The sequence below is a fragment of the Zootoca vivipara genome, chromosome 7, assembly GCF_963506605.1.
Source record: "Zootoca vivipara chromosome 7, rZooViv1.1, whole genome shotgun sequence".
NCBI classification, from domain to species: Eukaryota; Metazoa; Chordata; class Lepidosauria; order Squamata; family Lacertidae; genus Zootoca; species Zootoca vivipara.
The window spans coordinates 9,457,111-9,481,527 of record NC_083282.1 but is presented as its reverse complement, the minus strand read 5'-3'; the positions used below and the strand labels follow the sequence as shown (position 1 = coordinate 9,481,527).

The 24,417-nt window shown below is 44.9% G+C and overlaps 1 protein-coding gene across 1 annotated transcript; it reads right to left on the bottom strand.

Moving 5' to 3' along the window:
* Nucleotides 1-646: 646 nt before the first annotated feature.
* TEDC1 (tubulin epsilon and delta complex 1) lies at nucleotides 647-20,354 on the bottom strand. Its single transcript, XM_035124114.2, has 8 exons — nucleotides 20,125-20,354; nucleotides 18,381-18,459; nucleotides 17,577-17,779; nucleotides 14,769-14,936; nucleotides 14,109-14,207; nucleotides 3,695-3,781; nucleotides 1,481-1,684; nucleotides 647-1,223 (listed from the first exon to the last, which is right to left on the bottom strand). The coding sequence occupies exons 1-8, from the start codon at nucleotides 20,248-20,250 to the stop codon at nucleotides 825-827; spliced, it is 1,365 nt and encodes a 454-aa protein (XP_034980005.2). The 5' UTR covers nucleotides 20,251-20,354; the 3' UTR covers nucleotides 647-824.
* Between the last annotated feature and the right edge of the window lie 4,063 nt (nucleotides 20,355-24,417).

Here is a 24,417-nt window from a genome sequence, read left to right as displayed (position 1 = left end):
GGTGCTTTACCTTGGTTTAAGCAAAGCTGCTTATGGTATACCCCCCCTTTTAAAAAAGAATCAAACACATCTTGTCTGTATATTTAGCATGGCAATTTAGTGCCCTCTGCCTAGTTGAGGACTGTTTTATCTCCACTGAAACTGAGCACTGACTGACAGATACACACACGAGAAAGGGATTGGGGAGGGAGACTTGTAATTCCTGCCTGCAGACGGCCGCTAACATTAATTCTGTCATTATATCAATTAAGTAGTTAATTAAATGTAATATTAATTTTCTTCTTAAGATTAAGTTGATGGATTATGCCGAAATGGCAAAAATGACCAGAGGAATCAGAAATCAGGAAGATAAAAATTTAAATAAAGAATGGGGAAAATTTATAAAACCATTGTGAGCAGTTAAAACTGTTAGTAGGATTGGAATAACACTTGTAGTTTAATGGTGAATTTGGGATATAATTGGGCTGCAAAATATTTGGATTATTACAAAAGATGTAGGAGGAAATGACTAACAATAAGATCCACAAAGGGGATGAGGGAAGTCCAGGATATTCTTTGGAATCTTGTTTCTATGTTGGGTATGTGATTGTAAAACTGTAATTTGAAAAACCAAATATAGATACATTTTTAAAAAGGTAATATTAATTTTATTCTCACACAGACACACATTCATTCTACAGTAAAATCCAAGATGCAAGAAAGATCACAGTAATCAAGTAAACAAGATAGTTGCTCCTAGAAGATAGGAGCAGGCACAGACAACAGTCTCATGGAAGGCCCAAGACTCTCCCTTCAAAGCTAATGAACAGCACCAACTTCTACCTTCAGTCGGCATCTCTGGTTTGCGGTCTTTTCATTGGTGGGATGCAAAGCACCTGGCCAAGTCCCTGGGCAGCTTCATAAATCTTCTGCCTGCCTTCTTCTTGTCTCCGCTTCAGCTCTGCCTTCAGCCTTGCTTCTTTTTTTCTCAGATCCCTGATCACATCTGTTGCTGTTGCACCTTCTGTGATGGATTTCTGGGGTTTCGTTGACCTGACCGTTTTGGTTGTTTTTAAACACTTGCCTTTAAATACAAGTCTGTATGGTCCATGCATCGCGCCGATTCTATTGCCACTACTGTGGCATTTCAGATCAGACAGCTTCAGCTCGACGATGTCTTGTGCTTTTTTAACAGCCGCGCAAAACTCGCTCTCTCCTAGCTGCTCCTGCTCTCTTGCTCGGGCCTGCGAAGAGGAAAGGACAACTCAGCTGATAATATGCGCTCTAAAAGAGCAATGAGAGAACAGAGTTTTATTTTGTCAGTCTTAATTAACAGAGCTCAATGCAACCCTTCTTGTCTTTATAAACAGGACCCCAGGCATCTTGTTACGATTTCTATTAACAGGCCAAAAACATAAATACAGAGTTCTGAAATCAATCAGTCTAGTTTTATGAAATCAATCAGTCTAGATTTCTAACAGGCCCCCAAATCAACCCTTACCGTTCCACAGCAGCTCAGTTTCCTATAGGCTATAAGCTCACCCAGCCCATCATATAGAGTCAACAGATCTTTCCTGTATTTGTCCAGTTCTTGAATTGTTCTCTTAATGCCATAACAATACAGATCAGCACTTGGCAAAATAGTGTCCTTGTTAAACATGTCGTGGGGTTTTGCATCTTCTGTTTCAGGACTGAAAAGGGTCTCCTGGAAGGTAGGGGGAGGGGAATTCCAAAGTTGCATTAATTTTTCTTAATGAGGAACTTATGCCACATTTGTCTAGAGATTGGTACAACAGATAAACAAGCAACCTGTTTGTGAAACAGTATGCAGTTCAGTTCTCAAGCAACATATTCTATTCTCAGAAAATACAGAAAAGTTGCTTATTCCCAGCAAGAGGATTTGTTTAGGCACTTGCAAATGGAAACTGGTACCCCATAAGAGCAAAAAACTGTGAGTGTCGGGAGAGACTTTGCAAGACTTCTTAAATCTCTGCCCCAATAACTAAAACCACACCACCTTTTGATCCTTTTGTTGATGGCTTGGAAGGAAACACAGACACATCACTTTAAAAAGAATTGCCCAAAATTAAAATTACTAACCTTGCTAAATTTAAAAAGAGGGATAAAAACCTTAGAATACTACACCATTTCTGCATTAAGGGATTATATTGCAAAAAACAGCTGCTTGCTATAGAAATTATCTACCCAATATACTGCAAATATTTAAAAGATTCAAGCAGAGCTGGAAGAGTTCCAGGTCTGGAATCTAGAAACTGGGTGCTTGCTTCTATGTCGAGCTAGTCCCTTTAAAAAACAAAACAAAACAAACCACCCTCTTTAAGACTTCAAAACGCTTTCCAAATCCAGGTAGTAACCTTAGCCTAAAAGCTATTTGCTGTTGTTGCATCTGTATATCACAAAACCTTGCGCGATTTCACCAGTGCTCAAGTCGGTATGTTAAAAGTGTTATCAGCGGCTCCTATGCAAGTCAGTGCAAATGCATTTGTGGGTTTTGAACTACTTTACAGAAAGATTCCTAACCTCTTTGCTACATGGGAACAGAATCCAAATACTCATTCTGTCAACTCATTGTCTTTAAGGAATATTTTCCACAGCTGTAAATGTGCTGAATGGTTATTATATGTATTTGCTCTTGAAGCCTTCATCAGCTGTAAAGAGGATTTTATTGATTCTTAAAATCATTCAACACTGTCCAGGGAAATTTGCAATTCCACAATGCTACCTGACTGCAATTCTGGTGTCTCACAAAATTTAGTGCTCTGCAGTTTGTAATGAAGGCATTTTGTTTACAGCAACGTTTATACTGTCATATTTTTAAAAGTACAAAAGGAGAAGAACAGACATTTCTTTCATTTACAATTACTGCAGATGTATGGCATGGCGCTTCGCTCCTGTCAGCCAAAGTCCAGCATTGCAATTGAGATAAAATTAAGCAGCACAGGGAGTTCTTAGGAAGCTCTCTTTTACTGGTACTGGTAAATACACAAAAAAGATGGAATACATGTGGTTTGAAGCAAGATCTCCTAATTCGAGAGTTACGTTTATCATAGCAGGGAAGGAGAGCAGGCATGGTGCCGAAGGAGCCAGAGAATGTTTTGGAGTGGGGCAAGGCTTACAAGAACCAAGTTTACATTACTGCTTTGACATTCTCATCAGCAAAGAGGGCAGCCCATTCACTGCCATCGGCCTCAACACAAGCACCCACCACAAATACTGTCTTAGAGCTAGAGCAGGCACATCCAACTCCCAAGAGACTGCGATCTACTCCCAGTATTAAAAAAAAAATGGCAGTGATCTACCCATTGTCATTGGATTGTCATGGGTGGATTGCCCAGAGTTGTTGAACTTTTTGGGTTAGGATTGCCCAGAATTCTTCAGCTTTTATTTGTTAACTTTTGGTAAACTTTATTTAATCCCATGATCAATAAGGGTCCCGCAACCTACCAGGATCAGCCAGGGATCTACCGGTAGATAGCGATCTACTGGTTGGACATGCCTGATCTAGAGCAAGCATTGTACATTTTTAATAGCTTTTAATGAGGTTTATTTAAATTCATAATGATAATCTTCTCCACCTTTTAAGCAGGCACTCTGGAGCAAAAGGCCCAGAAAATATACCTGTGTAACATTTCCCCCACCCCCAGAAAAACAATACACAAAATACGTAACTTGTCCCTCAAGTATTTAATCATACCATCCAATGCCAGTAAACTGGTTCCAGGAGCTTCCACTTGAGAAAGGCTTCGAGTCGAGAGCTATCAGATTCAACGAACTGCAACAACTGAACAAAAAAAAAGGGGGGGGAACTTTTTCACTATTGCTATGAGACTGAAAGTAACACAGCCACTCAGCACAGATCAGATAGGATTATGTAACAGATCAATCCAAATTCTGCACACCAACCACCAAGGTTTTGAAGCCAGATTTGGGGAAAAAAAAAACTTCCCATCAATATCAATAATGCTTTGCATTTATGTGGCACTTTAGAGTTCTTCACATATATTGTGGGTGGTGGTAGATCACATCCGCCTAATGCAGATGTAGAGGAAGGTGAGAAGAGCCAACGTGCCAATGGCCAATCTAGCCCAACGTCCTGTTTTCACAGTCGACAACCAGAGGTCCCTCAAGCCCCCACTGATGTCCACAGCTGCAGCAGAAAGGGAAAAAAGAAGACATAGCAGTAGAGCAGGCAGGGGGACGCAAATCACACCCTCCCCAGGTGTTTGAGGAGTGGGGAGAACTCACCCCCACCTTGCCTGGTCTGCATGGTAGCTGCATCCCTGTGTCAGCAAGTGCATTTGTGTATGCCAGCGATACCCACTGCTGGGATGCAGCCTCAGAAGGTTGGCACCTGGGCCAGAAAGGTTAGCCAGCCCTGATCCACAGAACGCACAAGAATTATCATTATCTCATGCTGAAAACTGCCTTGCATAAAAAATTCCACACTAGACATTTTGAATGTTTCCGAAAGCATTTCCTGTTCCAAAGGGAACATAATATTTCACAGGAGTGTCCTTTTCAGTGTCCTCCAAAATTTCCTTTGCTGTTGGAAAAAATGGAAAGAAGTCTTTGGGGGGGCAGGGGGAGAAACCTACCATTTTTTTTCCTCCCCGGGACTTCACATATCTAGCTGAACAATACAGATTCAATATATACAACTAACAATGAAATGCCTTATCTCACTGTCAAATGATCAGCTGCAACACGGCATGGAATGGGGGAAAGTTGGAGGAGCAGCTCTTGGGGAATCTTCTCAAAGCAAAAACCAAAGTCAGTGAGAGTCCTAGCTTTGCTGAAAGTAAAGTTGCATTCCAAGGCAAATAAGAAGAAAGCTGGAAGGGGCTTCTAAGGCCACCCAGTCCTGCAAATGCAGGAAATCTACTTCTACAGCATCCCCAGGAGGCGGCCACCCTGCCCTCTGCTTAAAAATGGCTAACAAAACAGGGCCTAGCTGTTTCCAAGGAAGTCTATTCCGCTGTCAAACAACTGATACGCGAAGGAAGTTCATCCTACTGTTTAAATGAAATCCCGTTTTGTAATTGGAAGCTGCTGCTTTTGGGCCTTGCTGTCTGGAGCCACACATGTCAAAACTGCTCAACTCCTTCATCCTTTTCTCCTAGCACTTGGACTTCATTCCACGCACCATCTGCCACCCTCCACTGGGTATTTGCCCATGTTCTTAAACTGTGGTTCTCAGAAATGGAAAAAGTACTCCAAGGAAGGTCTGACCAAGCCCAACAGAACAATTTGGCTCCTTGTGATCTGGAGACTGCACTTCTGTGGATGCAGCTGAGAAGTGCATTAGCCTTCTTTCACTGCATCGCGGAGCTGTTTAGTCTGCGTTCTACTGAAACCTTAACATACTTCTTTCACATATATTGTTGTTGAGCTAGTTGTGCATCAGATTCTTTCAGCCTAAAAGTTTACATATCTCTGAGAGAATTAATTTTGTTTGGCCCAGTTCTCCACCCCGTCAAGACCATATTGGATTCAGTTCCTGTCTTCTAATTCACTAGCTAACCCACCCAGCTTGATGCCATCTGCAAAAAATATGATGGTTTATTCCTTTGTCCAAATCATTTACAAAGAAGATGAGCCATGTACATAGCTGTCAAGTTTTCCCTTTTCTCGTGAGGAAGCCTATTCAGCATAAGGGAATTTCCCTTTTAAAAAAAGGGAAATCTTGACAGCTATGCATGTAGTTCCCACAAGTCACTCCTGGGCCAGGTTGATGAGGAACTGTTGCCTGGCACTTTTTTTGGTATGATCGACCAACCAGCTACAAATCCAGCTAACAATAGTATTATCTAGCCCACATATTAGCAGCTTGCCAAAAAGAATATTATGAGGAACCTTGTCAAAGGCTTTACTGGAATCAAAATATACTATGTTGGAGTCCTCAAAGCAAAATGGTAAGGATGCCTTCTGGCAGCCATCTGTCGACAAAAGCAAACTGCTGATGTAGGTTTCTGGAGCTAGAAAGGAGTCTCTGTAGGGCTGTACATCTGAGGTTTCCCAGCTGCCTCCGAATTCCTGTTCCTCACTCTCCCTCCATAATATAGTGGCGGCAAAGTTCGTTTCGAATCTTATCTCAGCCGCAAATGTACTTGTGGTCTGAGTCTAGTCCATATTTCTCTGCCTCAACCACCCAAAAACATCAGTGATTTAAAAATACAAACCTTAAAAGGTTATTGTAAGAATGACTGTCGTAGTTTATGTGTAAACACTGCAAAGCACTATATAAATGCAAAATGAAAATTCCAAAGACTACAAATATGTTTAGCATGCAGTCTCAACACATTAAATTAGTTCAGTGCATTACAATGGGGGGGGGGAGGATTTTAGTTAACGTTCAACAAACTTTTAAAAATAGACCATCATTATGAAGAAGGGAAAGAAATGGAGGCAGTGAGACGTTTTACTTTCTTGGGCTCCATGATCACTGCAGATGGTGACAGCAGTCACGAAATTAAAAGACGCCTGCTTCTTGGAAGGAAAGCAATGACAAACCTAGACAGCATCTTAAAAAGCAGAGACATCACCTTGCCTACAAAGGTCTGTATAGTTAAAGCTATGGTTTTCCCAGTAGTGATGTATGGAAGTGAGAGCTGGACCATAAAGAAGGCTGATTGCTGAAGAATTGATGCTTTTGAATTATGGTGCTGGAGGAGACTCTTGAGAGTCCTATGGACTGCAAGAAGATCAAACCTATCCATTCTTAAGGAAATCAGCCCTGAGTGCTCACTGGAAGGACAGACCCTGAAGCTGAGGCTCCAATACTTTGGCCACCTCATGAGAAGTGGAGACTCGCTGGAAAAGACCCTGATGTTGGGAAAGATTGAGGGCACAAGGAGAAGGGGACAATAGAGGATGAGATGGTTGGACAGTGTTCTCAAAGCTACGAACATGAGTTTGACCAAACTGCGGGAGGCAGTGGTAGACAGGAGTGTCTGTCGTGCTCTGGTCCATGGGGTCACGAAGAGTCGGACACGACTAAGCAACAAAAAATGAATTGTCAAAACCTGAAATAGGGTATTTACTAATAGATCTGCCATAGAGTGTAATTTACTATTCTAATGAGGTACACTGCCTTACTCAGATTTTGTTGTTGTTGTTGTTTAGTCGTGTCCGACTCTTCGTGACCCCATGGACCAGAGCACGACAGGCACTCCTGTCTTCCACTGCACTGCTGTTTTTGTCCATGGAGTTTTCTTGGCAGGGATACTGGAGTGGCTTGCCAGTTCCTGCTCCAGGTGGATCACATTTAGTCCAAACTCTCCACTATGACCTGTCCATCTTGGGTAGCTCTGCATGGCATAGCTCATAGCTTTTCTGAGTTATTCAAGCCCCTTCGCCACGACAAGGTAGTGATTAGTAACGAGCAATTTCACATGGAAGGAGAGAAATATTGGGCACTTCCTTCATGAGGTGTCCCTCACACTAGGGCTGGGCAATGTCAGGTTTTCAACATTGCATTGTATTGCCAGGCAAACATTGTGATCTGGTCATCAACCGTAATGTTCAAAACACTGTTTCCCATCACAACACTGCTTAGGTGTGGAGGTGAAATCACTGAGGCAGTTTCACCCCAGTGCCTCACCACACCAGGGAGGAAGCAGCTTCACACTTTCCAGCTGAGCAGCCCCATCCTTCTCCGGCTTGCACACAAGCCGGAGAAGCATCAAGACTGTTCAGCTGGGAGGTGCAATCCAATCTCTTTCCTCCCGGTGGATCGCTCTGGAGGAAAAAGACCAGCAGCCCATCCCGCTTGCTCCCAAACAAGCAGCTAGCCAGGCAGATGGGAGAGGCTCCCTGTGCCTAGCTGGCTGTGTGTTTGCCTCCTCGCAAGCAAGAAGGCCAGATAGGGCGCGAGAAGGCTCTCGCCCCTCAGCTGAGCAATCCCCATGCCCCTCCTGCTCTCATGCAAGCCAGAGGGACCTGGGGCATCAGTGGGAGGAACAAGCTGTACCAGTGCCTCGCCAATTGTTTTTCCCTCTGCCGGTATGAGAGGCAGACCATGATGGTGGTTTTACTCAGAAGTATATCGCTGGCGATATTGCTGTCACTCCTGAGTCCCGCTGCCTCCAGTGCCCGGCTGCAGTTTGTTTCTCCCTCATTTGACTCTCCACAGATGTCAGCCATGGACTTGAATGGTTTTGCTAGTGTGCCTCACAGATCATTCAGAATCTGATTATTTTTGGCTTTAATGCATTCATTAGAATGCTGCTGAATCTATTAAGAAAAAATTCTGTAGCAAGACTAAAAGAAATCTGCACCAAGTCCAGGGATTGGGACCAGGATGAGAAAACTGAACAAACTAATGATTAGGAAACACAACAGGTATAGAGGGGAAGACCACACATCCTTCCTAATTTGTTTGAACGATCACTCAAGTTTGTCAATATTGTATATTGCTTTTCCAGTTCTCCTAAGGAATGAATATAAATGACAGAAAATTTTGCACAGAAACACCTTTTCATGTCCATCAAAATGTTCTCAGAGTGGAGCCTATTATAATGAGTTCAATTTAGTACCTGCCCTTAACCATCAGGTCCCAGGACAGGTTAAATCTCTGGAAAGGGTGGCCACAGACTTCCATATTTTTGGGGGGGGGGGCACCATAAACAGCAACCATCGGAAAAAAGTATGTTTGCTACACAGTCCAGTAATTTATAAAGGCCTTGATAAGTCAGAGTATCATTTTTCAAGAAGCAATAACTCCACGTGCTTGGCCAATAAAATGTGGCAAGCAATGACTCTTTTCTGAAGCTTCCCTTTAAAACGGTGACAGCAACTATAGCACTGCAGCTCTATTAATTCTCTTTCTGGTGTGGAAAATTTTCAGCTGAGGGCGCATATAGGTGACAGATTACGGCCAAGGGAAAATTTTAGCTCAAGGTAATAATGCCGCAAAGTAGAAATGACCAGCTTGAACATTATTAAACATTACTGGAACGCTGCCAGGGCTTCCCAGTGGGGCACTAATTGCCTAGCTAAAAAAATAATACCTGAAGAAATATGTTGCAGGGGACCTCAGATGCATTCACATCCACAAGCAGAGCTTCAGGTACTCTGGATCTCAAATATCACACTTGTTCTAATGTGAAGGGGAGATTTAATGGATTCCTTGGTATCTCAGCAGTGCTATCTATCTATCATCTGTATTTACCAGTAGAGAAATTACAGCATTGTCTCTTGTAGCCAGGATGATTCCATATTCTGCCGGTGGCGGAGGAATCCCCATAGGTAGCATGCCGGGGCTGGGCAGGGTTGGAGATATATTCCAGCCTGCTTATGCAGGTGTCTCAGTGGCTACCAAACCTGGGGCAGTAGCAGATGAGGCCCTGCCAAAGATTCTTAGCAGGGGCGATGGGAAAAGCAAGGACAACACTTTCTCTACAGGCCAGTCCATTTTGGTGGACTGAGCCTTTCCCCTCCCGGAGGCAACTGGAACCAATGGCTCTGTGAGGAAGAAGAGCAGGACCCTCTGCCCTGGCATGTGGGTGTGTCACTTGGACTCCCCTGAACCTTTACTGCTGCAGCCTGTGCAATGAGATCACCGGCAGATTCAAGCAAGGCCACACCCTGCACTACAGTCGCTTCAAGGAAGCTCAGGATGACAGGCTATTTCTTGAAAGCACATAGAATCCCTTTAGCCCTTCCCTGGTCCCAGCACCTGACTTTTCTTTGCCTGTCCCTTTCCCTCCAATCCCATTCCCTTCTGAGTCTTTTTTTGTTTAAGTCTCTGAGCCAGAGGGGAGAGATGGTATCTCGGGGGGGGGGGCTTTTTTTTTAGTTTGAAGAGGATGGAAAAATGCTTTAAATAAATGGAATTTCATTTGCAGGGAACAGCCTGTTTTTTGCAGACAAGTAAAAATGTTGTTGCTTCCGTTGGCCTTTGAGAATTAACAACGGCTCAGCCTTGTTTGTTTTGATTGCTGCAGTGTTGCTTTCAGCTCGTATTATATATTTGTTGTTGTTTTGTTATCTTAATTGTGAACCACTAGAGGAGCTTAATACAAATATTTCTACCGCACAATAATTGTGTTACATTACAAAATAATGTAATACAGTACCATCAGAATGGGATGATCTGCACACGGTGATCTCAGGAGAATGAATGCATATTGCAGCTGGCCACCTGGCAAAAGTGTCACCACAATGTTCATCATTTGCTCAGCAAGCCAGACAGTTTTCCCATTTGTCTCATTACCTACTGAACGGCAATCCCAGGAAACTGCCATCTACCCTGTCAAGAGGTCAAGCATGAAGCACATTCATCTTCCCTGAGGACACGCCTGGCTCAGGCTTGCATTTTTGTCCATTGTGACTGCCTTGCAAATCTGAAGCAGGTAAGAAAAGGACCAGTGACAGGTCGTGGGACTAAAGAAGAGCAAACAGAAGAGGAGAGGCAGCAGTGATCTGCCAGGGAGCACCATGAAGGGAAGCAAAGGGGGCGGGCCGCCTTCAGTAATCACGCAAACTACATGGCAGAGAAGGAGAACTTGCATTTCAGGGCAAACTGCTTGCACATCTATGATCTATCCCTACATACCGGTAGTAGCTGATTACCTGGAACCATCTCAGATTGGCAACCCAGATTACTTGTTATTTCAAGATGTGACCATCATTCTGATATATTACTGGTATACAAATCTGTTTGAACTAAAAGTGTTGCAAGTCATTCTGAGCCTCTGGAATATGGTTGGATGATAGTTTTAAATTAAATACAAAAATAGTGACTGGAAATATCCACAGATAAAACTATGCTGAAGATAAACCCAGAAAGGCAATTTCTTTACATTTAAAAGCAGGTGCTGAAGTCTGACAGCTGGTGAAATAACTGTATTTTAATTGGAAATGTCCTGTCATTCCTTTTCAAAAAATAAAATAAAATATTACACATTATCTGTCAGAACCAGATTGCTCACTTTATGATAGTTCTCAGTGAAAATGAATTATTTGCTTCACTAAAAGCAGGCTAACACTTTTAGGATGGCTAGTTGCAGACACACACACACTGAATAGATCTATCCTTTGAGGGGAAGCTAGAACACAAAGTAATCTGTATCCTCCTCCTCCACCAAAGTGGCTGTTTGCAGTAAGATATACTAATACGCTGGCTTTTTCATTCCATTGTGGCATAATTATTCAACAAAACTTTAACCGAAATGTGATACAGTTTTGAGAAAGGTCCGTCTCCCTACTATGCCAAGCTATGCTAACGCTGTGGTGTAAACCACTGAGCCTAGAGCTTGCCGATCAGAAGGTCGGCGGTTTGAATCCCCGCGACGGGGTGAGCTCCCATTGTTTGGTCCCTGCTCCTGCCAACCTAGCAGTTCGGAAGTACGTCAAAGTGCAGGTAGATAAATAGTGGGAAGGTAAATGGCGTTTCCGTGCACTGCTCTGGTTCGCCAGAAGCGGCTTAGTCATGCTCGCCACATGACCCGGAAGCTATCTGCAGACAAATGCCAGCTCCCTTGGCCTATAGAGCGAGATGAGTGCCGCAACCCCAGAGGCGTCTGCGACTGGACCTAACGGTCAGGGGTACCTTTACCTTTATGCTGACACTGAAGAGGAAAAGCAGTAGCAGCTGCCGCCAGGTTTCAGGTGAGATCCCTGCTCCCTCCAGCTACCGACTGCCACCACTGAGGCTCCTAGGAGAGGAAGCAGCAGTTCTCCCACTGTGCTGCACGGCCTGCTGAACCTTGTAACTAAGAACTGCTGCCTGACTTTGCTTTTTACATACTCCATCCTCATCCCCTTTCCTTTTAGATTGTAAGCCGGAGGGCAGAGGTTGCCTTTTCCTCTGGTCTTTGTAAGATGAAAGTTGAAGCAAAATCCTTTAAATAAACCAAGTAACTTATGCCAGAGTGGCATGGTTTGAATATGCAAAGGCTACATAGGCTTTAGCTGGATGATTCTTAAAAACATGTCTGTATGTTAATTATTTAAATGTTTCCCCCCCTCTCCTTAGCACCAAACACTTGGATATTTCTCTACTGCCAAGCTAACGTAGAGCCACCCTCAGGTAGTAGACAGCACTCACTGGTGTTTTCGTTTTCCTTGTTTTGTGTCCAAAGAGCAGTAAAAATTAAGCTATGAAGTCCAAAATGTAACAAAACCCTGGTACCAAGTTCTGAGTAGACTGATACAATCAGCAAAAAAAAGGACTTAAAAACTTGGGGCGACAGGTATAGGGACAAAGATAAAGGAAAGTAAATGCCAACAAACACTTAATACCGTGTTTCTCCTAAAATAAGACGGTCCTCAAAAATAAGCCATGTCAGGCTTTTCGTTAGTAGAATAAATATAAGACATCCCCTGAAAATAAGCCGGGGTGGGAGCCGCTTGGCTGCAGGTGAAGCCCGGGATCTGCGTGGGCGACTGGGGGCGAGCGCCCTGAGCGCTGCGGCGGTAGCGAAGAGGCGCCCGATCAGCTGAGAAGCGGGCTGATCGGGCGCCTCTTCGCCACCGCCGCAGCGTTCAGGGCGTTCACCCCCAGTCGCCCACGCAGATCCCGGGCTTCACCTGCAGCCGCAGCTGCCTCTCACCAGGCTCTTCGCGCTGCGCTGTGCTCCCCGAAGCGGCTCCCGTGCAGCCGCCTCTTGCCACGGGGACCGTGCAGCCGCTTGGACTTGGATCGGATTTCACAGCGTGAGTAGGCACCGGGCGGGGCGTGAGTGTAGCTTTCGCGCATTTTCCAGCCCAAGTGCCGGCGGAGAACATTAGCTGCGAATGGACAATCGCTGCCTGCCTCCTGGCGCCCTATCAGTCAGCCCCGTGTGCTGCGCGCGAGAGCTGAGGGCTGTTGCCTGCCGGCGGCGCGAGACCTTAGGGGAAAAGAACAGACAGCTCGGCTCGCTGTGCACAAAGCGAGGGCAGCGGGTGGGAAGGGGAGAGATGTGTGGGGAGAACCCTTTCGCTGTTTGGAGCAAGAGGGGATGTATGGAGGTGTACTGCGGAAGAGGCAGCTGCTGTCGCCACCTTTCCATACTCCTTTCTGTGCAAAGGGAGAGCGGGTTTCTTACAGCCGCCGCGTTTCTTTGGGCATTGCTTACGAGCGCCGAGAAAGAGCCCTGTGTCATCCTCAGCAGAGCAGAACAGACAGTGCTGGCTAAGAGAAAAATGACTCGCGGTGCCCTTGTTGCGCCCAAAGTTATTGCTCTTGTGAGTCTCTCCCCCCTCCGCAAAGACAGCAAAAAAAAAAAAAAAAAAAGACATCCCCTGAAAATAAGCCGTGCTGTGTTTTTTGGGAGGAAAAATAAATATAAGACGTGTCTTATTTTAGGAGAAACACGGTACCACCAATTAGAAGCAAAACAGATGTAGATCCTAGCTAGCTGAGGACCAGAAGGATTCTATGGAAGAAGATACTGGAATCTATTAGCATGAAGGGGAGGAGCCCAAGGAAATTAGAGGCTGGAATCTGACCTTTTTAAAGTGTGCATACTATAGAGCAGTGGTCTTCAACCCCCGGGCCACGGACCGGTCCCGGTCCGTGGATCAATTGGTACCGGGCCGCCCAAGGAACATTTAAATACAATTAAATTAAAATTATTAAATCAAAACAATCTAAATAAAATATAAACAATCAACGTTCCCCCCCCCTCAGCGGGCCGCGGTAAAATTATCAAACGTCGACTGGTCCGCGGCGATAAAAAGGTTGGGGAGCACTGCTATAGAGAACGAAATTTCCTATGAATCTAGGTATATGTGAGAGAGTGCCATGCTCTTTGGAAGGCATGCAACCTACACAACGCACACACTGGCTCTCCATGTTCCCGTCAAGTGAGGTCCACAGTGTGTGTGTCTATGGGAAGATTCTCTCCGTGGTGTCTCTGAGTGAAGGGTGGATTACAAGCGCTTGTAACAATTCTCTTGTGAAGGCCTCAAGGTGCTGGCACAGTCCAATGGCATCAACTTGCATCTAGGCACCCAGCACATCAAGAGACCAGCCAGTCCGCTTGGGGAATCACGGAGCTAGGAAGTCTTCCATTATGGCTTGAGGACTGAAAATCTAGTCCTCCAATTCTGGCATACATATTGATTTACAGAATTCTCCATAGTTTCTAACATAGCTCACGATGCCACAAAAGGAGGATTACCTGTTTGTAATTCTCTGGTTGCCTTACAACATCTGCTTCTGTGATGGAGAAATGGCCAATAATGGGATCAGTATGAGAACCAATTGTGTATGAATGTACCTGGAACAGAGGGATGTGGGTTTAGAAATTATATCTATCTGTATACATGTACTCATCACCTATCAGGTAATCAATACATTAATACTGTTGGTACACTTGAGGCTAACAGATTATGAGCACGCATGGCAATTTCTAAAGAAAACTATGAATAAATTTTCATTCTGTTTTATTCTCCACAATCTTTAAAATTAGAAAGAAAGAAAAATTCTCAGGATTTGAATAAAGCAGCTTGCTGTTATTTTTTTTTCTGTGAAGTGTAGTCTACAGCAAAATAATGTTAGATGGGTTACATCTACAACCCAAAACTAGAAAAAAATTCCTTCAGTAGCACCTTAAAGACCAACTAAGTTTTTATTTTGGTATGAGCTTTCGTGTGCATACACACTACTTCAGAGCTCATACCAAAATAAAAACTTAGTTGGTCTTTAAGGTGCTACTGAAGGATTTTTTTTCTATTTTGCTTCGACTCAGACCAACACGGCTATCTACCTGTAACCCAAAACTAGTTTTACTTACAACCTTAATGTAGAAAGATAAAATATCTACAAGCCAAATCATTACCTTATTCAGGAGCTTGCATTGTTCTTGCTGTTCTGAGTGGTATTTTCGCCACTGGAACTGCAGACGGCCATTTAACCACTGCAGGTATCGGACATCCCTTTGGCCTTTCATATGAGATTTTGGAGCCAGGCTTTCTCCATCCTGCAGGCTTTTCAAAGGGGTATCACACTAAAATTGGAAGGAACAAAATCTTGGAAAAAAAAACTTTTCCCCAATACATTTATCTTTAGACTAGGAATGGCTAAGCTTTTGGAATCAAAGAGCCACAGTCTGCCACTGCAACTCTTCGGGGGGGGGGGGGGCTGCAAACCAGCAGTTGGTGTGGCCCCCCACCATGCATGCACACAGCCATGGAGACGATTAGCATCACCATGCACAGCTTCTGCCTCTTTCTGTCGAGGCTGGGTGGGCAAAGGCACCGCCTCCTCTAGCACCCGGCGCCCAGGGGAGGAGCCCCGGCCCCATGAGGCACAGGGCAAATCTGCTACCTCCTCCAGAGCCTGCCTGCTTGTGCTAAGGCGGTCGAGGCAGCCCCGGGAATGCAAGGCAGCTCCCATCATTGTGCACAGATGCTGAATTAATTCTTATGGATTTAATAGATTTATTGAAAGTAAGTTCATGCTTTCACACGACTTGGATAATGTTTTATATTTGCAAATACGTTTTTCTGCTATACTGGCTTTCTTTCTGATATTTTGTGTTAATCAAGTTGCTGTTTTCTGTGAGCCACTTTAGGCTTCCCTCAGGAAAGACAATCAGGATATAAGAAACAAGCCAATGAAATGAAAATGAATTATTATTCTTGATCATTGAAAGTGGGAGCCTTTTTCTGCTCAAGAGTGCAGTAAAATGTTTTCAATAAATAAAAAAACAAAAGATTCAGGAGATGCAGAAAACTTTCTAAACCTCACTCAAAAGAAAAGGCAGAGAATAGTGATTGCAACAAAGCAAAGCAATTCTCACAGCCACCATTTTGCTAGGGTGCATTTTGAATCCATTGAAAGAAGCGGGGAATATGAATGTCCTCCCCATAAAGTCCACAACCAGGACAACTAAGTTATTGGACTCAGGCAGAGATGGGAGATAATAATAACAATAATTTATTATTTATACCCCGCCCATCTGGCTGGGTTTCCCCAGCCACTCTGGGCGGCTTACAACAGAAAAATGAAATAAAACAATTAAACATTAAAAGCCTCCCTAAACAGGGAGACAAGGAGCAGGGGAAAAAAGCCAGCTGAATCGCCCACCAGCACAGTGATCACATGAACAAGGCTGGCACAAAAGCTAATAAATCTTTTGCAAACCTTTTAAAAATCATTCTGAGTTCTTGAGGGTGCAATGAGCCAGTAAAACTGAGGAAGGACCTGTGCCCTTGTTCTCTTAGCTACCCCAAACCCTATTGTATGTTGCAGAACACATTGCCTGTAGATGCTGTATGATGCTGCAAACTCTCAAAGAGCCCCATTGGAGTCATACTTGTGGCACAATTACACTATCTTAGGGAGCATCAAATATTTATATTTTGATCATTTTTAACATAAGCAGCAAGCTGGGAAACTGTGTTCTACAAGAAAAAGCAAGCGCAAGATGCCTCTGCATTGCTGCAAGTGTAAAACATTGCTCAGTGGAACAATTTTCCTATAGAAAAGACTTTCCACTATAACTGTGCTGCCACCTATCGGCAATTTAAGTAGCACTTGCAGAAGTGGGTTGTGGAACAAGGTGCAAAGTTCAACAAATCCATTTTGCAGGCGACCAAGAGATATATTATGCAGTAGCATATTTAAAATCAGGCATTACTATACAACAAGCTCCAGCTTTGGTCTCTGGTGTCTAATTTTTGCAGTTTTATGGTTCCCCCCCCCCCATGTAAACTGCCTCATGAGGGCTTCCTCTAAAACAAGGGTGGGGAACCTCTGGCCCCCAAACCTCTGGATCTGGTCCACGGCCTCCCCTCTTCAGACCTGCTTCCCCATGGCAAATGGAAATGTGCCTGGCCCCAGTTCCCACAAAGTCCAAGTAGACATTGAAATTAAATATGTTTCTTCTGTACAGTAATGTTTTAGACTGCTTCTATTTTACTGTTGGTTTTATTTTTAAGTGGCACAGTCCTGAATAAAGTTTCTAAAAAATACTTGGATACTAATTATTAACAAAAATAGATTTTTGCAGAAGTTAACTTATCTAGTATCAGTTCACAATAAATACAACTGTTTCCTTTAACATTACTCTCACAGTCTGTTGGCAAATCTATCCTACCAATAACCCGAAGCTTGATAAAGTACAGAAGTAAGACAGAGCACAAACACATACCTGTCAGCTCCTCCACTACGTGACCCCAAAATCACAGAAGGAGCTACTGGACCAACATTGCATGCAAAGAGAAGATTGACAACAGTTGCAGAAAATGCAACAATGAAAAGAACAACTGCGGTGCACAACTAATATGTTTACTGATGTATTTCAGGAAAGCTTTGATACTAAATGCTTCTTGCTAAAAATGGATCAAGACCACTTTTGTAATCCAGTTCACGTAAGCAGACTAAAATGTAATCTATCCAACAAGGTATACATCAGATTATTCCTGAAACCAGGAATTAAAGATATTACTCAAAATGCATTGGGAACCACATTCATTGTATAAGAGCCTATTCTTAAACCAGCACTGCCATTTTCACCAAACAAGCAACAGCCAACAAAACCGCAATACTGTACACATTCAAGTCCAGCCCTGCCCTCCAATACTGTATCTTGTTTCTGGTAAAAAAAAGATACCTGAAAATTAGTAACAAAAAAATTACTCACCATGCAAACAGTTGCTTCATCCCAAAGTTTCACTCTGTTTAGGGTCAGTAACTGCTCCATTAAGCTGATTCTGCATAGAAGCCAGGAAAATACCAATAGTAGTTCTCTGCTTCCCTCTGAACCATCAGGGGGGAGCTGATAAAATTCTGGTCTTCTGTAGCCAAGGTTCAATGCCACACTCCTGACGAATCTGACTTGGGTACCTAGGAAGCAGGTGATGGTGATTATTAATAGTAGTACCCTGCCCATTTAATAATTGGGTTGCCCCAGCCACTCTGGGCGCCTTCCAACATACATAAAAACATTATAAAAAAAAATTGCGGATTAAAAAGCTTCCCTATTCAGGGAAGGCAGATAAGGCAGCAGTCGTCACAAAGCTCCAGAATAAATTCACACTGCAAGTGGGCTATGCAAATAGCAGCAATGCAACCTTCCCCTCCAACTTCCTACAGCAAGTTCACTGGATGACTTAGATTGCTTTCAAAACATGGAACACTCTCCCCGAGGGAGGTTCTCTTGATCATGTGAATGCCCTTTTGGTGCCAGGCCAGAAGCCTTTAATTTCCCAAGACAATGCAACAGCTGAGGCGATTGCAGACTTGGTTATAGCTACAGTATTAGATATTTTTACTCTTCGGTTTTACTAATTGTGGCTCTTTCCTAATGTGGTTGTTCTACTTTGTTGTTTTTTTAATGGAAGTATCTATTAAACAAATAAAAAGCTCTGTATTATGCATATACTTATTACTATTTTTTGCCAAAAAATTAATAACGTATGTTCCCAGATTAATAGTAATCTGCTACCTGTGTCAGTAGACTCCATCCATCCTCCACCTTGGAATTGCTTCAGAAGGGAGTACAGTAGTTTCCAGAATACTACAGTCTGTTTAAGGAAGACAACAGCACTAAAACATTTGCTGTATTTGAAACAAAATAAAAAAATTCCTTCCAGTAGCACCTTAGAGACCAACTAAGTTTGTCATTGGTATGAGCTTTCGTGTGCATGCACATTGTTTACAATGCAATTCAATTGGGTGAAAGGAATCCACTAATCCCCCTTCCGCAAACACAAACACACACACACACAAGGTTCCCTCTGATGGTTCAGAGGGGAGCAGAGAATACCAGTGGGTGGTATTCAACTTAAGTTTGAAACCCACTGAAAGCAATGGCGTTAACTTATTCATTCATTTCCATGGGTCTGCTCTAAGTAAAAGTAAAGCTGAATACCACCCAGTGCTGTTATTCAATTTTAGGTGATTTCCTTTTTCAAAGGGGGGAAGCAAGGATGCCAACCAGTCATAAAACATTAAACCAACAGAATGCAATTCTCATGAGAGTAACCTTAGCTGATATGGAACACATCCAGGCCACAGAATGGAGCACTCCAGACAGGCCTGAGCTGCATATCTCCCCCAATGTTAATTCCCCCCCCCACCATATGTAAGGATCACAACATTTGGGCTAAGACAAATGCAGATGGCTCTAGAACAGAGCTTCCCAAACTTTTCATGTTGGTGACACACTTCTTAGACATGCATCATTTTGCAACACAGTAATTCAGTTTTACAGACCTGTTAAACTAACACTAACCCTTTTCCAGCCCCAGAAGGAGCGTGGGGAGCGTTCACATCACACCTACACGCTGCCGCCAGCACACTAATGTGTCACTACACAGTTTGGAAAGCTCTGCTATAGAAACTATGCAGTTGTGACCAATTCAGTGGGACTTCAGTCCCTTATAAATGTGCTTAGGACTGAAGCAATGAGCCTTAATAGCTCTGGAAGCCTCCCCCCCCCCAAAAAAATCTAGCTCAGCCACAAAGGAAAGGAACAGAGCTTTCCCCTTATGGACTTGCAGAATGCGGATCCAAAGACAGGAGGAAGGGACATATTTTATGCGGGCTGGGCCCTCCTCCTTTTCATGAACTGATATTTAAAGGGTTTTTGCTTAAGTTACCTGCATTTATATATATATATATATATATATATATATATATATATATATATATATACACACACAGTATATTTAAAAAATAAAAATAAAGTTTTAATTCTATTAATGCCGAACTGATTGCCGATCTGCTGGGGGGTCCGAGTTCAAGGCGCAAAGGAAGCTCTTAACAACGAACTCGGGTTCACTTCGCCCACGAGATCGCCTTCTACCGGGGGAATAGCAACCCGACTACAGGCATCACACAACCCCCGCGCCTCCCCCACGTATTTCTCCACGGAGCGCGGCGGCGCCCACCCTGCGGAACTCCCCGCCTCTTGAGAACTGGCCGGCGCCTTCCTTCTGCCGCGCTCGCTTCGGCACCTGCTAGGTAACGGAAGGACGACCCCAGGCGCTCGGAAACGCCATGGGGAACAATTTTTTTGCGAGGCGTTGCCTTTGTCTCGGGTTTTTAAATCTTTCTCCCATTTCCCCCCTGCCAACCGCTCCGAGGTTCCTGCTGCTTTATTGGGGGGGGGGGGTGTTTCGCGAAATGAACGCATGAGGATCCCGCCCGGCCTCAGACAGGCCACCACCCGGGCGCCTTCAACCCACCGCATGGGGCCGGCCGAGCTTGGCGAGGCGGAAGGCCTCCGGGGGGACGCGGGGCCCGGGCAAGGCGGCACCGAGAGCCCCCACGGCCGCCGGGAGACGCGACGCGGACGCCGTCCGCGCAGCCATCGCCCTCGGCGCCGCTTCCCTTTCGCGCCTCTCGCTCAAAGCGAGGCGCGGCGTTCACTGCGCTTGGCGGGCGCATGCGCGGCAAGGACCCTCCCTGACTCCTTCCCAGGCGCCCGTTTCCCCTCCTCCTCGCGCCTGTCGCTCAAAGCGAGGCGCGGAGCTCGCTGCGCATGACAGGAAGCGTGCGCCCACGGCGGGCGCATGCGCAACAGGGGCCCTCCCGACACCTTCCCTCGCGCCCCTTTGCCCTACTCCTCGTCTTCGCGCCTCGAAGCTCACTGCGCATGGCAGGGAGCACGCACATGCGCGGCGGAGGCCATCCAGAGAGAAACCAGGAGTTTACGGGGCAAGTGCGGAGAGTGGCATGTGGCCTGCAGGGGGCGCTCTTCGGATGGAGGGCGCACTACAAATGTAATAAATATGCATGCTGTATATATGATGATTTTTGGGGTGGTCGCTAGAGGGCGCTGTTTTGCAGCCTCTCCTGTGCTCCCAGCATCCCCGGCTGTCGTGAGTTTTGTATTCCGAACAGTGGGTTTTACCTGCTTTACCTGGCATAGGTGTGACAACTATCTACACAACCTGTATATGGACACTCGCATATTCGCTTGGGACGTTGTGTCAAAATTTGAACGCAATCGGCCAAGTGGTTTTGGAGAAAAGTAGAGACCAACCCACTGTATAGTGGTTTTTGTATTTTTTTCTGTGAACCGCCCTGAGACCTCCAGGTATAGGGCAATATAGAAATTCAATAAAATAATAATAATAAATATAATAATAATACCTGAATCAAAGTTCAGTGTAGTTGGATTGCCCTCTTACATGCAGGTGTGCTGCTCATTTTCCCTTTGCATTGGATCAAAGGAAAGCCGCAAGTCCGCCTCAAAGTTGGGCTGCATGTGGAATGAGTGAATAATAAAGGTAAAGGTAAAGGGACCCCTGACCATTAGGTCCAGTCGTGACCGACTCTGGGGTTGCGCACTCATCTCGCATTATTGGCCGAGGGAGCCGGCGTATAGCTTCCAGGTCATGTGGCCAGCATGACAAAGCCGCTTCTGGCAAACCAGAGCAGCACATGGAAACGCCGTTTACCTTCCCGCTGTAGTGGTTCCTATTTATCTACTTGCATTTTTTGACGTGCTTTCGAATAGCTAAACCCTAATTCAGATGGCACTCGCCTAAGTGCCAACTCTCACCACAATGGAAAATATGTAAAATAAAATATGGTGCGGGGATGCCACTGCAAACAGTCCAGTGTTGCCTGCTGTGTAATAAAAGGCACAGCCTCAATTCTATGCCTTCTTGTTGACTAGGGCCTTTTTGTGTTTCACTGAACTTACTTTGAAGTACAGTATGTAGACTATTCACCCCCCTCCCAAGCCTGGGTACAAGGAGGTTTTCGCCGGAGCAACCCAGATTTTGCAAAGCAAACCTGAGGCTCCCAAGTTACTGCCCCTCCCAACGCACAATTCTGCACACTTCGGCTGTGCATGGTGAATATCAGATCACTAGGTATCAGGGTCTTGTCTGAAAAACATGAAGTTCCATCTTCAGGGCCCTCAACGCAACGGAGGGGAGGAATGCAAGCTCAAAAAGGAGGCAGTGGCAGGTGGTTTCAGCATAGCTTGAAAGGTTTTTCTAGTTGTTTCCCTACTGCAGAACTTGTTGTTGTTGTTGTTTAGTCGTTTAGTCGTGTCCGACTCTTCGTGACCCCATGGACCAGAGCACGCCAGGCACTCCTGTCTTGCACTGCCTCCCGCAGTTTGGTCAAACTCATGTTCGTAGCTTCGAGAACACTGTCCAACCATCTTGTCCTCTGTCGTCCCCTTCTCCTAGTGCCCTCAATCTTTCCCAACATCAGGGTCTTTTCCAAGGATTCTTCTCTTCTCATGAGGTGGCCAAAGTATTGGAGCCTCAGCTTCACGATCTGTCCTTCCAGGGAGCACTCAGGGCTGATTTCCTTAAGAATGGATAGGTTTGATCTTCTTGCAGTCCATGGGACTCTCAAGAGTCTCTTTCAGCACCATAATTCAAAAGCATCAATTCTTCGGCGATCAGCCTTCTTTATGGTCCAACTCTCACTTCCATACATCACTACTGGGAAAACCATAGCTTTAACTATACGGACCTTTGTCGGCAAGGTGATGTCTCTGCTTTTTAAGATGCTGTCTAGGTTTGTCATTGCTTTTCTCCCAAGAAGCAGGCGTCTTTTAATTTCGTGACTGCTGTCACCATCTGCAGTGATCAAGGAGCCCAAGAAAGTAAAATCTCTCACTGCCTCCATTTCTTCCCCTTCTATTTGCCAGGAGGTGATGGGACCAGTGGCCATGATCTTGGTTTTTTTGATGTTGAGCTTCAGACCATATTTTGCGCTCTCCTCTTTCACCCTCATTAAAAGGTTCTTTAATTCCTCCTCGCTTTCTGCCATCAAGGTTGTGTCATCTGCATATCTGAGGTTGTTGATATTTCTTCCAGCAATCTTAATTCCGGCTTGGGATTCATCTAGTCCAGCCTTTCGCATGATGAATTCTGCATAGAAGTTAAATAAGCAGGGAGACAATATACAACCTTGTCGTACTCCTTTCCCAATTTTGAACCACTCAGTTGTTCCATATCCAGTTCTAACTGTAGCTTCTTGTCCCACATAGAGATTTCTCAGGAGACAGATGAGGTGATCAGGCACTCCCATTTCTTTAAGAACTTGCCATAGTTTGCTGTGGTCGACACAGTCAAAGGCTTTTGCATAGTCAATGAAGCAGAAGTAGACGTTTTTCTGGAACTCTCTAGCTTTCTCCATAATCCAGTGCATGTTTGCTATTTGGTCTCTGGTTCCTCTGCCCTTTCGAAATCCTGCAGAACTAACAGTCTGCAAACTCCAAGGCGGTGTCTGTAGCCAGGCTCCACATCCTCGCCCAAACCACGTGTCACTACCGTACTGGCCCCATCCCTGTTACAGCAGCTGCACTTTTTAATCTCCCAGGCACCCCCTTTTAGATCCTATGCTGTGGCCCCTGCTAAGCCTCGGGAGAGCCAGCAATCCTGAAACGAATGGCAAGGAGGACAGGTCTAGAGGAACCACCAACTTGGGCCAGTTAAAGAGACAAAAATGCAGCAAAAGGCCAGCTTTGGGGAGGAAAGAGTTCCTCACAGGGACACTGGAAGCAGTCCCCTGCCCCCTGTCCCCTGTCTCAAGCCAGCAGCATGCAAAAATGAACTGGCAGTGGGTGAGGCATCTTTTCCAAGTGGCATCCTGCGTTTTGGCTTGGCAGGGCAGACATGGACAGAGTCTGCTGTCCATCAATATATGTCTTAAGAACAGCAACAATGTTTATCGCTCTCCAAGATTCGGCATAAAAATTTCAAGTTGGATTATGCAGTGCGAGAGCAGCTATGTGGAAACTCAGGTAAGAAGATGCCACGGAGATTCAAGTAGGCAGTACTTAAAACTGTGCAACCTTCATAGGGTCTGGTGACTTCTGTTTCAGTGTACCTGAAGAAGTGTGCATGCACACGAAAGCTCATACCTACGACAAACTTAGTTGGCCTCCAAGGTGCTACTGGAAGGATTTTATTTTTTTGTTTTGACTACGTCAGACCAACACGGCTACCTTACCTGTAACAAGCTTTATAGGAGGAAGAGAGAAAATGCACAGACAATATTGACAATTCCATTCTACTTCCTTGGTAAGAGGCAGCGTGCGTCCGAGAATCAGTTGGTGGGAGAACGCTGATACAGTCATGGGCTCCGTGTGGGCTTCTCAGAGACATTGGGTTGGCCACTCTGAGAACAGAATTGCTGGACTAGATCTGCTTGTCTTATGTTCTTAAGCATACAATTCCATTGGGCATGGTCACCCTGGCAGGTCTTCCACACCCCTCTGGCAAGCATCACCAACTCAAGAGGTCCGGAGGGTGGCAGCACAAAAACAGGGCCTTCTCTGCAGTGGCTCCCTGTCTGGGGAATGCTCTCCCCAGGGAAGTTTGCCTTGCACCTCCATTATACACCTTTAGGTGCCAGGCAAAAACGTTCCTTTTTAATCAGGCCTTTGGTTGACCTGATCGACATTCTATGCCCTTTTAAAATGTGGGTCTTTGTGGGGTGTGTGTGTTATTGGGTTATTGTTTTTATTTTGAATTTATATATTGTGATCTTTTCTGTGAACCGCC